Genomic DNA, 13,387 nt, shown 5'->3' on the forward strand with positions numbered 1-13,387 from the left:
GGGTCTGAATACATCGATTCAACGTAAATCGGCTTATACACTTATACTAATGTCGAAGGTGGCGCCGCCCGTGACAATACCGGTGTACCCCCAATCGTATATAAAAAACGTAAAACCATTTTTTCAGGCCCAGCTGAAATTTGGTCAGGGGAAGTGGGGAAACCGTTCTAGACGATAACCACTGAAATCGTACTCAGACCCGACCCCGGGCCTGAAATGTCGAAATCGGGTCTGAGCCCAATGAAGCAACGTAGTTTTTGGGCTTGTATAAGCGGTTTAATAAATCTATATATATATATATATACATATATATATATATATATATATATATATATATTAGTATCTATATTTTATTCTTTATTTTGTATGTTTTGGTTATATTTATGCATTATCAGTTGTCTTATTTTAAGAGTTATGATATGTTTTGTTTATTTTTATTTCAGTAATGGATGTCTCCAATTTTTAAGATGTTATTAAAGAAGATTTCCAATTAAGTTTTTTATACTTATTCATGAAAAATCCTACCATTTACCATAAAAAATATATTAGGTAATTAAATTTAGTAATTTAACCACCTAGCATTATTGTTTTTATTAATAAGAAGGATTTTTGAAGCAGTAAAAACAAAGTTTTTATTTTTAGGTTACATAAAGATTGCAATATTATGTTATATAAAGAGGCCATAGGGTATAATCCATGTCACCATTACGTAGCAGTTCTTAAGTAACCTTAGGTTTGTTTATACTGGTTCAAAAATCCTTCATATTAATAAAAACGATAATGCTAGGTAGTTATATTACTAAATTTCATTTCCTGGATGCGTATAAATGTGTATGTAAAAATAACATTTAATAAACGGTTCTGTTTCACTTATAAATTTATAAGGAAAAATAACATTTAATACATGTGTTTGGTCTACGTGTAATCCTAGTATACCATAAATTGTTAATATACGCTTGCCATCTTGTATAATATTGGTATATTATGTATATACGATTATAAAAGGAATATAGAAACCTTAAATATATACGTTGAAGTCGCGGACATTTTGTAGTTTATTATACGTTTCACATTCTTTGTCGTATATCTAGATAAGACGGACGGTATTAGATCAGTTTAAACGTATAATATACCATTGTGTGTTGCTTGGGTGGTCAGGACAAAAACATTAGACGACGAAATCTAATCTATTATCTATTTTTCCAAGGCTCCTTGATTAAGAATTAGTGTTATAGCATAGCCATGGCACTCTAGATTGAATTTTAAAATACGATTTTTTTATTAAGCGAGAATGTCAAAAGTTGACATATGATATGTAATTCTATTCAGAATGTAATTTTCTATCTAATAAAGTAAAAAAATACCAAGGGTGCTATTTAAAAATCAAAAGTTGTAGTCATTTCCGGTGAAACAGGAAGTGACCGAAAACAAGTGAATACGTCAATCAATCCTAATTTGTATCATATACTAAACATACCTAATCTCGTTTTTTTATCTGAAAAAATAAAAAAGTTATAGGGGATGAGTCACTGTCGAGACGCACTCGGTATAATACACTATTTACACAGGAGTAGTAGTAAAAATTGCAACTAACAATACAACTGAGTATTAACTTAAATTACGATTTTCTAGGCACCTTCGCCAATTTGTCACGGTTCACAAATCAAAACTGACTGACTGACTAGCGCGGGATGCTTTTTATACAGTGTCCCAGAAATAAGTGCAAGTATTTTAACTGGTAGTACAGTTCAACCCTAGAAACACGCCTATGAGTTTTTTTTTGCGAAAAAATTTCTTTGAAAATTCGGAATTTTTTGAAAATTTTTGTGGATTTTTTTTAGTTTTTATTTAAAAAAAAAATTCTTGATAATATGGCAACATAGGTAGTAGATTAAATTTACAAGAAAGAAAATCCAAAAAAGATCCAGTGGTTCTCAAAATTTTAGCAAAAAATATTTTTTTTTGGAAATTTTTAAAGTAAATTAACTCCGTTATTTTGGACTTATTTGAAAAAACGAGAAAGAGAAAATATATTTCTTTTATCGAGATCTACCACCCCTTACCTGTCGTATAAATTTCGTTTCTCAAAATTTATGTTGATTACAGTTTGATTTACCTGATTTACTCAAGCAACTCGTTTTTCTCCTACTTTGTCCGTTCCCGGACAGATGTCGCCATAATTGAATTAAAATTTACTTAAATAATAAAAATACAGGGTGTCCCATTTTCGTGTGTTTTATGGGCTCTCTCGTTGAGTAGACACAAAGATGCGGTTTTCACATCACTATGCTACTTTTTTTTGAATCGGAAGATGCTACACATATTTTCCCTAGCGTTTTTTGTTTCTGAAATACATGGCAAATTTAAAATTTTTGCGTTTTTTTGCTCCCCTCGTATCTCGGTTTATAACTTATCGAAAAAGTGGAAACTGAGATACTGAAATGTTTCACTTAGAATCCAGTGACGTAACTACTTGAGAGTGGTCATTTTCGAAATATGACTATATAAACTTATTTTTTTAAATGGGATATGCTGTATATTATTTTTTTTATTTTATTTGTCTCATTATAAGCTTTCTATAAATATACTATACTCTATACTTATTTTCATAAATAAGGTAAAAAAATATAATAATTAACATTTTAACATAATTCAACCTAGTTTAAAAGAGTATTATTATTTTATTTTATTTTATCTAACCAGATATTTTTGCTCTCCGTCATGTTATCTCAATAAACTGCGCCGAAACTGAACTTGGTGCAGCTGTTGCAACTAACACCCTTGTTGCACCCTATAAATCAGAGTTACTGAAATTTTTGATGCACTTGTGGAACAATTCTACACACAGAAACTAGCATGGATTAGTCAATAACCAAAATTTGACGTAGAATAATTTTTGATTGTTTTGGTCAGAAGGATCACTAACAAGTGTTAGTGATCCTAATTAATATCCTAAGTTAATAACTATTAAGTGTAAACTTTTTTGCAACGTTGCGTTAATCAAAATAAATAAAAACAATAGAAGTGCAAAAGTCGGGCAAAAACCTGAGCTAAGAGTTAATTTAATCATCCTATTTGCAATAAGTTAAAGCAATAATTATGCAAAAATAAGTAACTATTTATGTATTCTTTGTTTCGACAAAAAAACTTTTGTATTATCCTTGAGGGAACCAAAATTAGATAATTTTACTATTAGTCGTAGCGGTAGAAATCAAATACACGAAAAACGTTTCAAATAATGGTAGAAGCAAACATCTTGGTATAGGTGGTATGTACACATAAACAATCGATTTGACCCGCAGCACCTTATTGCAAGTGGAGGCAAATTCAGAATGGCGGCGTTTTTTTAGAATTATGTTTTTTTTGGTTTTTTTTTTCAAGTTTTTTAATCGATTAAATTAATAAGTATATTTTGAATTCAAATGCTAATAATAATAGGATTAATACAACACTAAGTATATAAAATTCAAAATGGCGGAATTTAGTTCTGTATTAATTAGTAGTTGTGAGCTAATTCTCTATCACCTACGTGCGAGATATAAGTTTTAGTTCAAATCAAAAATTTATTACAAGCAGCATCGCACCAAGAAAGTGATTGTGAGAAGACCCCCTTCCGCCCCCCACCCTTCTCCACCTGCCACCCCCCCAAAACAAAAAAAATTCAAAGAAAAAATATTAAATTTCCATATAAAATATAAACCTTTTACATTAAGTATTGTTACGAATTTACTCTATCCGTGGATCCCAATAATTCAAAACACTCAGTACAACAACGACTTGACTTTATTAAATCCACTTATTATCCACAATTATTTTACAATATTTCAATTATTATTCAGAACTTACCAAGCGATACTGATCCAGAATCATGCGATGGTATGGTTTACGATGGTGCAGCTCTTGTACACTTTGTCATTAGCCGTTATAGCAAAACATTTCAAGAATATTTTGAACTGGAGCCTAAAACTTATGTTCAAAAAGATGCCGCAAAATTGGGAGCATTGCGCATTGATATTGTTTGGGATCAATATGTAATTGATAGCGTTAAATATACTGTCCGTGAAGAACGAGGACATGGAATTCGCCGCCAAGTAACCGGTCTTACTAGACTTCCACCAAACTGGCCAGATTTCTTAAAAAAATCATTAAGCAAAATTGATCTCTTCGGTTTTTTAGCAAAATCTTTTATTGCAGTAGAAAGCAAAATAGTATATGTATCAAATATAGGTGACATAATTTACTCATCAGCAAAGGCAAACTAATCCTTTAATGGTGTAAAATGTAGTACTAAAGAAGAAGCAGATGGCAGAATAATATTCCATTTAAAGAATGCGGTGCAGCATGGGTCTCAGAACGTAGTAGTGCTAACAGTTGATACTGATGTACTAGTATTATGTATAGCTTTTTACGCACAATTTAAATCTCTTGGTCTCCAGAATTTATGGGTTCTTTTTTGTACAGGTATAAAGAGACGATATTTAGCAGCACACCTTATGGCAGGTAAGCCTCTCACACACAAATAACACAAATGACCTAAAAAATCATATTTTAGATGCTCTTGGCGACAAGGCTAGCGCTCTTCCTGGGTTTCATGCTTTTACAGAATGTGACACGGTGTCTTTCTTTTCTTACAAAGGAAAAAAGTCTGCCTGGAAAACATGGAATTCGCAGGCAATCAAAGCTTTTCAAGCTATTTCAAGCCCATCACTGTCTTCCATTCCGGACGATTTCGTCAAAGTTCTTGCTAGATTCACTGTTCAGATGTACAATCCACTTAGCACTGCAACCAACACTGACACCACAAAAAAAGAATTATTTTGTTCCCAAAACAAGCCAATTCATTTGATACCTCCGACTTCTGCAGCACTATATCAACATATCCTAAGGGCTGCTTACCAAGCTGGTCAAGTCTGGGGTCGTTCTTACGATATGGATGACATAACGCCATCACCTAAGGGATGGGGCTGGGTTAAAAATAATTGAAAGTGGACTCCCCTATGGTCTGTTCTTCCAAATGTACGGCAGATATGCCAAGAGCTAGCTTAATGCTCCTGTACAACTTGATGTAGCAGTTTGTAAATGCAAAAGAAGTGGTCTTCCATGTACACTGCAATGCAGTTCCTCCAAAGACATGTGCACCAACAGTGTAATTCAAAAGTTGGTATTTTTAAATATTTTTATATTTTTCCAAGCTAGACCAACTAAAAGTTTCTAAGTAGACTTATTGTTTTTAATTTTTTATTTTAGTTTAGAAGATTCCGAAGAATAAGGAATTGTATCCGGCGCCATTTTGTAAAAAATCACGCCATTTTATTTTTTTTTCTTAAAAACGCTGTACTTTTAACAAATTATAAAAGTTAAAATTGCTATTCTATTAATTTCAACCCCATTAGTCTCATAAGAATTAAGTTAAGCTGCGCGATTTTGAAAAATTCCGCATTTTGAATCTGCCTCCACTCCTGATAAGGTGCTGCGGGCCAAATCATCCTACTATATGTAAGTGAACTTTCTGCCAAGCGGTTTCATTCTATCACGATTTGAAACGTTTTTTGGTCTACCACTATGACTATATAAGAAATGAGATGTAAATAAAAAACGTGATCTAAAACTGCAACAGCACAAGAGTCTTGCATGCTGGGTCTTGGTCAAAGTCAAAAGTTTTGCAGTTCTAACGCTAGTTTTGGTCTTGGTCTCGTTTTTTATGCAAGACCAAGATATCTCTCATCACTACATTAAATACGAAACTCTTTTCAGGTCGATGCATGTTCTTCATTCTAGCCGGCACTGTAGTAGTAAAAACTCCAAAAGGAAAGGAAGTCTGTTACCTACGAGATGGTGCCCATTTTGGAGAGATATCTTTGGTGGTGAACGTGGCCAGGGTGGCCACGGTTGAAGCCGTGACACCCTGTCAGGTGTTTCGATTGAATAGGCGTCAGTTTTTGACCGTGGTCAGGCATCATCCTGATTTACTCAAGCAAATTCATGCTCAAGCTTTGGAGCGTTACGCAGATACGACAACGTTGCATACGGACGGGTCGGAGTTAACTAGCAGTTCTGAGTTATTTGAGGTAACAACGAAATGACAACTCTGGCTGTATTCTGTTTCTTACCTTGGTTATGGTTTTTTTTGTTCCCTTTCTATCGGTTTCCTGGAAGTTTTATTACTACTAGTCTAAGAGCCAGTGAAAGACTACCTGTATGTATTTGACTAGACCTAGGGTTTTGTACAGTGAAGCCCCTATGCTTACTGTATACGACATGGGGACTCACTAAGCCCAAAGTGGCGGACGCGGCGGGCGCCAAGGTAAAAATGGTGTCGATTTTTGATAAATTTTAAATGTATTTGACCACGTCTGCCGTTTTGCAGTTTGAAAATATATTATTATTATTATCGGAAAACAACAATGGCAGACCATTATCACGCGTTTAACATTGCTGCAGACAGTTTTTAAAGTGGTGAAAAAAAAATTGAAAGTAATTGACCAGATCTGTCATTGATATATTTTATTTATTAGGGTCTTATAAACTTAGGTTAATCACGGAAGATGTCTTTATTGAGTACACACTTCAGCAGAAAACAAAATCTGAACTGCTATCCGATCAGATGTATGGTTATAAAGTTCCCTGTTTCACATCAATATGATCACGGTATTTATAGAAATTAATATTTAATTTTGTCAACAAATGTTTTGATTTCACAAGGCTCATGTATAATGCCGTTAGACATAATGGACTATTGAAACCTTCTGTGGATTCCTTCTCAGGAGAAATCCTAAAGATTTAAGAGCGCCACGAGATACTTCATCAATATGTATGTTAAAAGTCAGTTTCTTATCCAAGTAAACATCCAAGTCCTTAACATGCTCACAATTTTCTAGGATTGCGCTATTTATGGTATAGGGGTGGTCAAGTTCAATACGTTTCAGAGAATAGGACTTTTTTTTGCATTTACAGGTGTTTAAAGCAAGTCGATAAAAATCTTCAGATCATCTGCAAATATAAGCGAACAGATCTTTAATTGGGTCACTATATCGTTTATGTATATTGAAAATATCAGTGGTGCCAAACAGCTGCCCTGCGGTGCACCGCTAATGGCTATAAAGGGACACGATCTGTGACCGTTATATTCAACATATTGCTTGCGTTGATGTACATATGAGGAAAAGAACTTTATTAATTTATTATCAAACCCCATTTGTGACATTTTCTCCGCCATAATCCCATGGTCAATCTTATCAATAGGCCTTCGAGAAGTCTGTGTAAACAGCATCAACCTGATAACCTTCATCGATAGAGTTATATGTATATTCAAGAAAGCATGTTAAATTGGTGACAGTTGATCGCACTGGAAATAAGCCATGTTGAGATGGTGTTATCAAATTTTTAATTTTGTAAAATAGTTTATTATGTATACACCTCTCGAAGACCTTTGCAATGTTGGGTAGAATTGAGACCGGACGATAATTCTCAATGATATCTCTGTTGCCCGTTTTAAAAATTGGACTAATCTTGGCTTGCTTCCAAACACTGAAATGTTTGTGTTGAGATAGAAAGGTTAAAAAGTCTAGTTAATGGTTCAGCCAGAACAAAAGCGCAATCCTTTATAAGAAAGGAAGGTATTTTATCTGAGTCAGCCGTTTTTCTATTTTTAGTGAACTTTAAGGCCTTCGGCACATCTTCGGTTTCAAATGTCTCCAAATAAATACTATTACCACATTGATACGAGACATTGCTAGGGCTTGAAACATTATAAACACCCTGGAAAAAATTGGCAAAAGAATTTACAATGTCAGTGGGATTGTCAAGCGGAGTATTATCACTGTTTCTAAGAGTGCTAGGAATTCGAGATCTGTTCTGTTTCTGCTGAATATATTTCCAGAATTCCTTGGGTTCAGCTCGTAGTGAGTCCTGAGTAGCGATTATATACGTTTTATAAGCCTCAGCAAGTTGTTGCTTAATCACTGCTCTAAGAGTTTTAAAAGTACCATAGGATTCCTGGGATCGATTGATTTTCCATCTCTTAAAGATTCTAGATTTCTCCTTAATGTTACTGATGATTTCGGATGTATACCATGATGGGTAGGAACACTTTTTGTTATTTTTATACTGTTGGTAGAGTGGGATGGATTGGTCAAAGAGTTCATACAGTTTATTATAGAAAGCCTCAACTGCTGCGTTAACGTCTTCCATGCCTTGTAAAAAGTCCCAGTTAGTGATAAGGATAAGATTATAAAGATGCGGGTAGTTGGCTTTACTGAAGTTATAGTTTTTTGCCTGAACAGTAGAGGGAAAGTTTGAATGGGGTTTCATCGGCAAATCAGGAATTATTAGTAGTGTTGGATGATAACCATCTTCCTTGGCAAATGGGAAAGTGGTAAGGACTTCTGAAGGCAAGTTAGTAATAACTAGGTCAAGAATAGTATTGTTTTGTAAAACTTTTTACAAACTTTACAGTTTTGATTTTGAATTCTATTATATTGCTTAGAATCAAAAAAAGCGAGAAAATCGTTTAAAAGCTGAAGTTTTGGACAAGTCTCAGCAAGTGAATCTGAAAAATGAATATTGAAATCGCCTAATAAGATTATGTCGCGTCCATCGAGAAATGTTAAGGACTCAAAAACATAAAAAATACACGAAAATGCTCAACTGAAGTGTTAGGCTGAAAGTAAATTGCGAACACATACAGAACACCCCCATCACCCGCAGCACTCACCTCAACAATGTCGAGCGCCGGCAGCGCATCTTCAAAAATGGACAGGTCCAATACGGTCGAATTGGCATAACTTCGTACTGCCAGCAAAACTCCACCGCCACTGGTAACAGTCAAGACTTCCAAATTACGATCCTTACGATACAAATTGTAGTTGGTGTCAATGAGCTCAGCAACATTCAGACCAGACTGCAACCAGGTTTCAGAAATTGCTATAATGTGGTGTTCACACACAGATATAGACTTGTAGAATTCATGAGTCTTAGTCTTAAACCCACGAACATTTTGGTAGGCGATGTTTAAGCCGGACTGATTATTTGCGTTCCCTGGAAGTTTAAATGATTCACGTCCACACTAACGATTCTTGGACTGCCATTAACATATTTAATTTTTAGATTGGATTCTCCGGCTGCTAGTCTATCAATGAGGCGTTGTTTAGTTTCTCTGTATTCTTGGAGTTGCTTGGGTGTCTTGTCGGAGCTGATTGATAGACTGGATAAGTTGGGTGTGTTCCTCAGAATCTTAGAATTTGAGAGTACCTTCTGAGAAATTTGAGAAGAACCACAAATCACCTTTATAGGGCGTGATTTATTCAGGGCAAATTTTCCAAGACGAAAGGTTCTGATGCTGACTGGATCAACGCTGTTGTTTGGTAGTGTAGAATTTAATATATTCAGTGCAGTAACTTTGTCTTGATCGCTTATGGATTCAGAGTTAGAATCTAGTTGTCCAAATATGATAAAGTTCCCTCTTCTCTTTTCCCGGTCGTGAAGTTCTCTCAACAAATCGTCTGTTGCCATCGAAGCCGAGGACGTGGCAGCAGGACCGTTACAAGCGGAAAGTTGACGTTTGATTTCTGCGATTTCTGTATTGAGTTCAGCGTTTATTTTAATTTGTTCCTTATATTTGGAAAGGAGATCGGCATATTGAGATTCAATCTGTAATAATTTATTCATAATATCCCGAAGTGAAATTTGGTCGTTCCCAGGAACATCCTCGGGAAGAGCAGCCCCAGGGCCGATGGAACGACGAGATTTGGTTTTTGTGTTTGTTTTTCTACCAGATTGTAAAAGTGTTTCGTCCATACAGGGTTTGCATATCCAAGTGGTCTCCTTTGATTTATTCCACAATGATGCTTGTTTGTTGAATTCGGGATTGGTGAGACCCGAACAACCCTTATGAAACCATGATAGACATGAAGAGCATGAAATTGAAGGTGAATTCACTCTGACAGTCTTTTCACAGTGTGAACATCTCATTTGATCGTTCCTTGAAGACGCCATCCGCGTTATGGGTCCCTCCCAGTAAATTAAATGTAAGGAAACATTAAATTTTGAACCGACCCCTTATTCGAAACACACTATCGTTTACTGTTTATTATCGATCGTAAAAAAGAACAAAAAAATACTTCTCCCAGAGCAAAAACGGCAAACGCGTCCGGCGTCCGTACAGTATGAGATAGAAAATTCTACTGATGATGTTCGATATATAATTACAATTATTAGTTTATGCATACATCTGACTGGATAGTAGTTCAGATTTTGTTGTCTGCTGAAGTGTGTACTCAATAAAGACATCTGCCGTGATTAACATAAGTTTATAAGACCCTAATAAAGAAAATATATCAATGGCAGATCTGGTCAATTACTTTCAAAATTTTATTTTTTTTCACCAGTTTCAAAATTGTCTGCAGCAATGTTAAACGTGGTCTACCATTGTTTTTTTCCGATAATAATAATAATATATTTTCAAACTGCAAAACTTCAGACGTGGTCAAAAACATTTAAAATTTACCAAAAATCGATACCTCTTTTACCTTGGCGCCTGCCGAGTCCGCGACGTTGGGCTTAGTGAGTCCCTATGTCATGTCATCATGTAAGTATATCAAGCAAAGAAAAAACTAAAAGGATCAAAATATGTTAGAACAGAAGATTTAACAAAACTTCGTTTTGAATTACTATTACTAGCAAAAGAAAAGCTAGGGAAAAACAATGCTTGGACGGATTCTGGAAGAGTTTTCACTTAAAACCACGGAAGACTTAGTGAATATATTGGATCAGTGAGGGAGTACAAGTGAACACTAATATAATACGTATTTTCTGTCTAAGGACTTTTCATCTTTTGCTTTTTTTAATATATTTTACTGAAGTAATTAATTAATTAAATTATCGACATTGTTATTGTGACTGTGAATTATGGTGAAGAATAGTAGGGAGGATAGCAAATTAAGATTTGCGCATTTTAATTTTCGATCTATAGCAACGGGTTTTGATTTGTTTTGTGAGTAATTGTTGGATGATTCTTTCGAAATAATAGATCTTTCAGAGACATGGCTAACTTCTAATATACCCAGTAGTAGCTTTAACATTCCACACTATAAACTTTAGAAAAGATAGAGAATCAAGAGGAGGTGGAGTTGCATTCTACATTAAGGATAATATAAAATTTAAAATTTTAACACATGCGGCAGTACAAAGCGGCCTTGAGAGTATTTGGGTGTCGATCTCTTTGTCAGGTAAGAGAATGTATTTGGGAGCGTTATACAGGCCTCCTGATGTGAATGTTATGGCAGCACTAGATGACTTAGAGAATATAATTTTTACTTATGTTTCAGAATTTGATTATATCGTGTTTGGTGGCGATCTAAATTTAAACATTTCTAACCACTATACCACTGACTCTTATAGTATAAGGTTTGGTTCATTTTTGGAGAAACTTAGCTTAAGCCAGATAATCGGGTCAGCCACTCGGCCTTCCGCCGGGACTTTATTAGATGTTATCGTTACAAATAATACTGATATTGTGACTAGTTCATACGTTATTGATATGACTGATATATCGGATCACTCTATGGTTGTGGCTGAACTGAAAATCAGTTATCCTAAAAAGGAACCTCGTTTCATAACTTATCGTGACTTTTCTAAACTTAACTATGATTTGTTTAAACGGGATATGTTAGCGATTGATTGGAATTGTCTAAAATATATAAGTGATGTTAATGATATGCTAATGTTCTGGAATGTTCAGCTTTTAGAGTTGTTTAATATTTATGCCCCTTTGAAAACAAATAGAATTACGAAACAAGCAGCTCCGTGGCTTACTGAAAACTTAAAATTAGTGATTAAACTTAAAAAGAAGGCATATCAAAAATTTAAAGCTAAAAAGACAGATAACTCTTACATCGAATATAAAAATCTTAGAAATTTTGTTAATGCTTCCATAAAATCTGAAAAAAACGCATATCTTACTTACAAGTTCAAGACAGATCGTGGCAACTTTTGTAAAACATTAAAAAATTTGAAGTTTACGTCGGGAGTGAATACAGTTAGTGAGGGAAATCCAAACGAATTTATGAATTTTTTTGTTAATTCTGTTCCACAATGTAATACAATGTATAATAGTGTAAATTCTGACTATATCAACATTAGTAAAGATATACAACAATAATTTAATTTTAAGGAAATATCAGTTGAAACTTTTGATTACACGTTCCGTAAAATTAAATCAAATGCTAATGGGCCCAATTTCATAAACTTAAAATTGTTATCCATGGTTTTTCCTCATTTAAGCACTCACATGACCTACATAATAAATTACTGCCTTAAAAACGGAGTATATCCAGCAGTTTGGAGAGATGCAGATATTATTCCAATACCTAAGATCAGCAATCCGCATGAATTGAATCACTTTCGCCCAATAAGCCTGCTTCCGACAATATCAAAAGTTATTGAAAAAATTATTTAAGAACAAATGATAACGTATATTGAAAACACTAGAATTTTACCTAGTACGCAGTCGGGTTTTAGAGCTGGATATAGTACTACTTGCTGCAAGTCACTGATGATATTTACAAAGCTTGCGATGATGGATTAAATACTTGTCTTATAATGCTCGACTTCAGCAAGGCATTTGACACTTTACATCATAATATATTACTTCAAAAACTTCATTCTTTTGGGTTTAGTGGCGATGTGGTATCATTTTTTAATAGTTACTTAAAAGAGAGACGTCAGAGGGTTAGAATTGGTGATGAGGTTTCTTGCTGGGTAAATGTTGATCAGGGAGTACCACAAAGAAGCATTCTTGGACCTATTTTATTTTCTATATATACAGCTGATTTTCCATGTAAATTGAATTACTGTAGATCCCATCAATATGCGGATGACACTCAATTATATTACACTTTTTCAAAGGATGCCGCATCAGTGGCTTGCACACAGATTAACGAAGATCTTAATAATATTTATCAAATATCTAACATACATAATTTACAATTAAACGAGACTAAAACTAAGATTCTATTGTTTGGTAAGGATAGGTTAGAGTTGAAGAACGTGAATGACTTTGTGATCCAGTTAAATAATGTTAATCTTGAGTTTACTGACAAATAAAAAAATCTTGGCATATATTTAAATACAGATTTGCAGTACTCTAGACATATTTCTTCATTGGTTCAGAATAGTGTAGGAAAACTAAAAATGCTTTATTTGAATAAAGATATTCTGGATCCTAATATCAAAAAGCAGCTATGCGAATCACTTATTTTAGCCAGGCTATCCTACTGTGATACACTCTATTGGTCCGCATTAACATCTCATAATAAATATACCCTACAGAAAATCCAAAACTCTTGTGCTAGATTTATTCACAATTTGCGTAAATTTGATCACATAACTG

At 34.3% G+C, this 13,387-nt stretch overlaps 1 protein-coding gene across 3 annotated transcripts in view; it reads left to right on the top strand.

Annotated features, from left to right (window-relative positions):
- Nucleotides 1–13,387, top strand: part of LOC115889236 (potassium/sodium hyperpolarization-activated cyclic nucleotide-gated channel 1-like) — a 77,646-nt gene that overhangs the window by 54,658 nt on the left and 9,601 nt on the right. For all 3 annotated transcript variants that reach the window (XM_030909181.1, XM_030909182.1, XM_030909183.1), the window contains one exon: nt 5,755–6,068. In XM_030909181.1, coding sequence (XP_030765041.1) covers nt 5,755–6,068 — 314 coding nt within the window. The remainder of the gene's footprint in view (nt 1–5,754; nt 6,069–13,387) is intronic.

This window comes from Sitophilus oryzae, unplaced genomic scaffold (assembly GCF_002938485.1).
Source record: "Sitophilus oryzae breed Bouriz unplaced genomic scaffold, Soryzae_2.0 scaffold_811_pilon_pilon, whole genome shotgun sequence".
Taxonomy (NCBI): Eukaryota; Metazoa; Arthropoda; class Insecta; order Coleoptera; family Curculionidae; genus Sitophilus; species Sitophilus oryzae.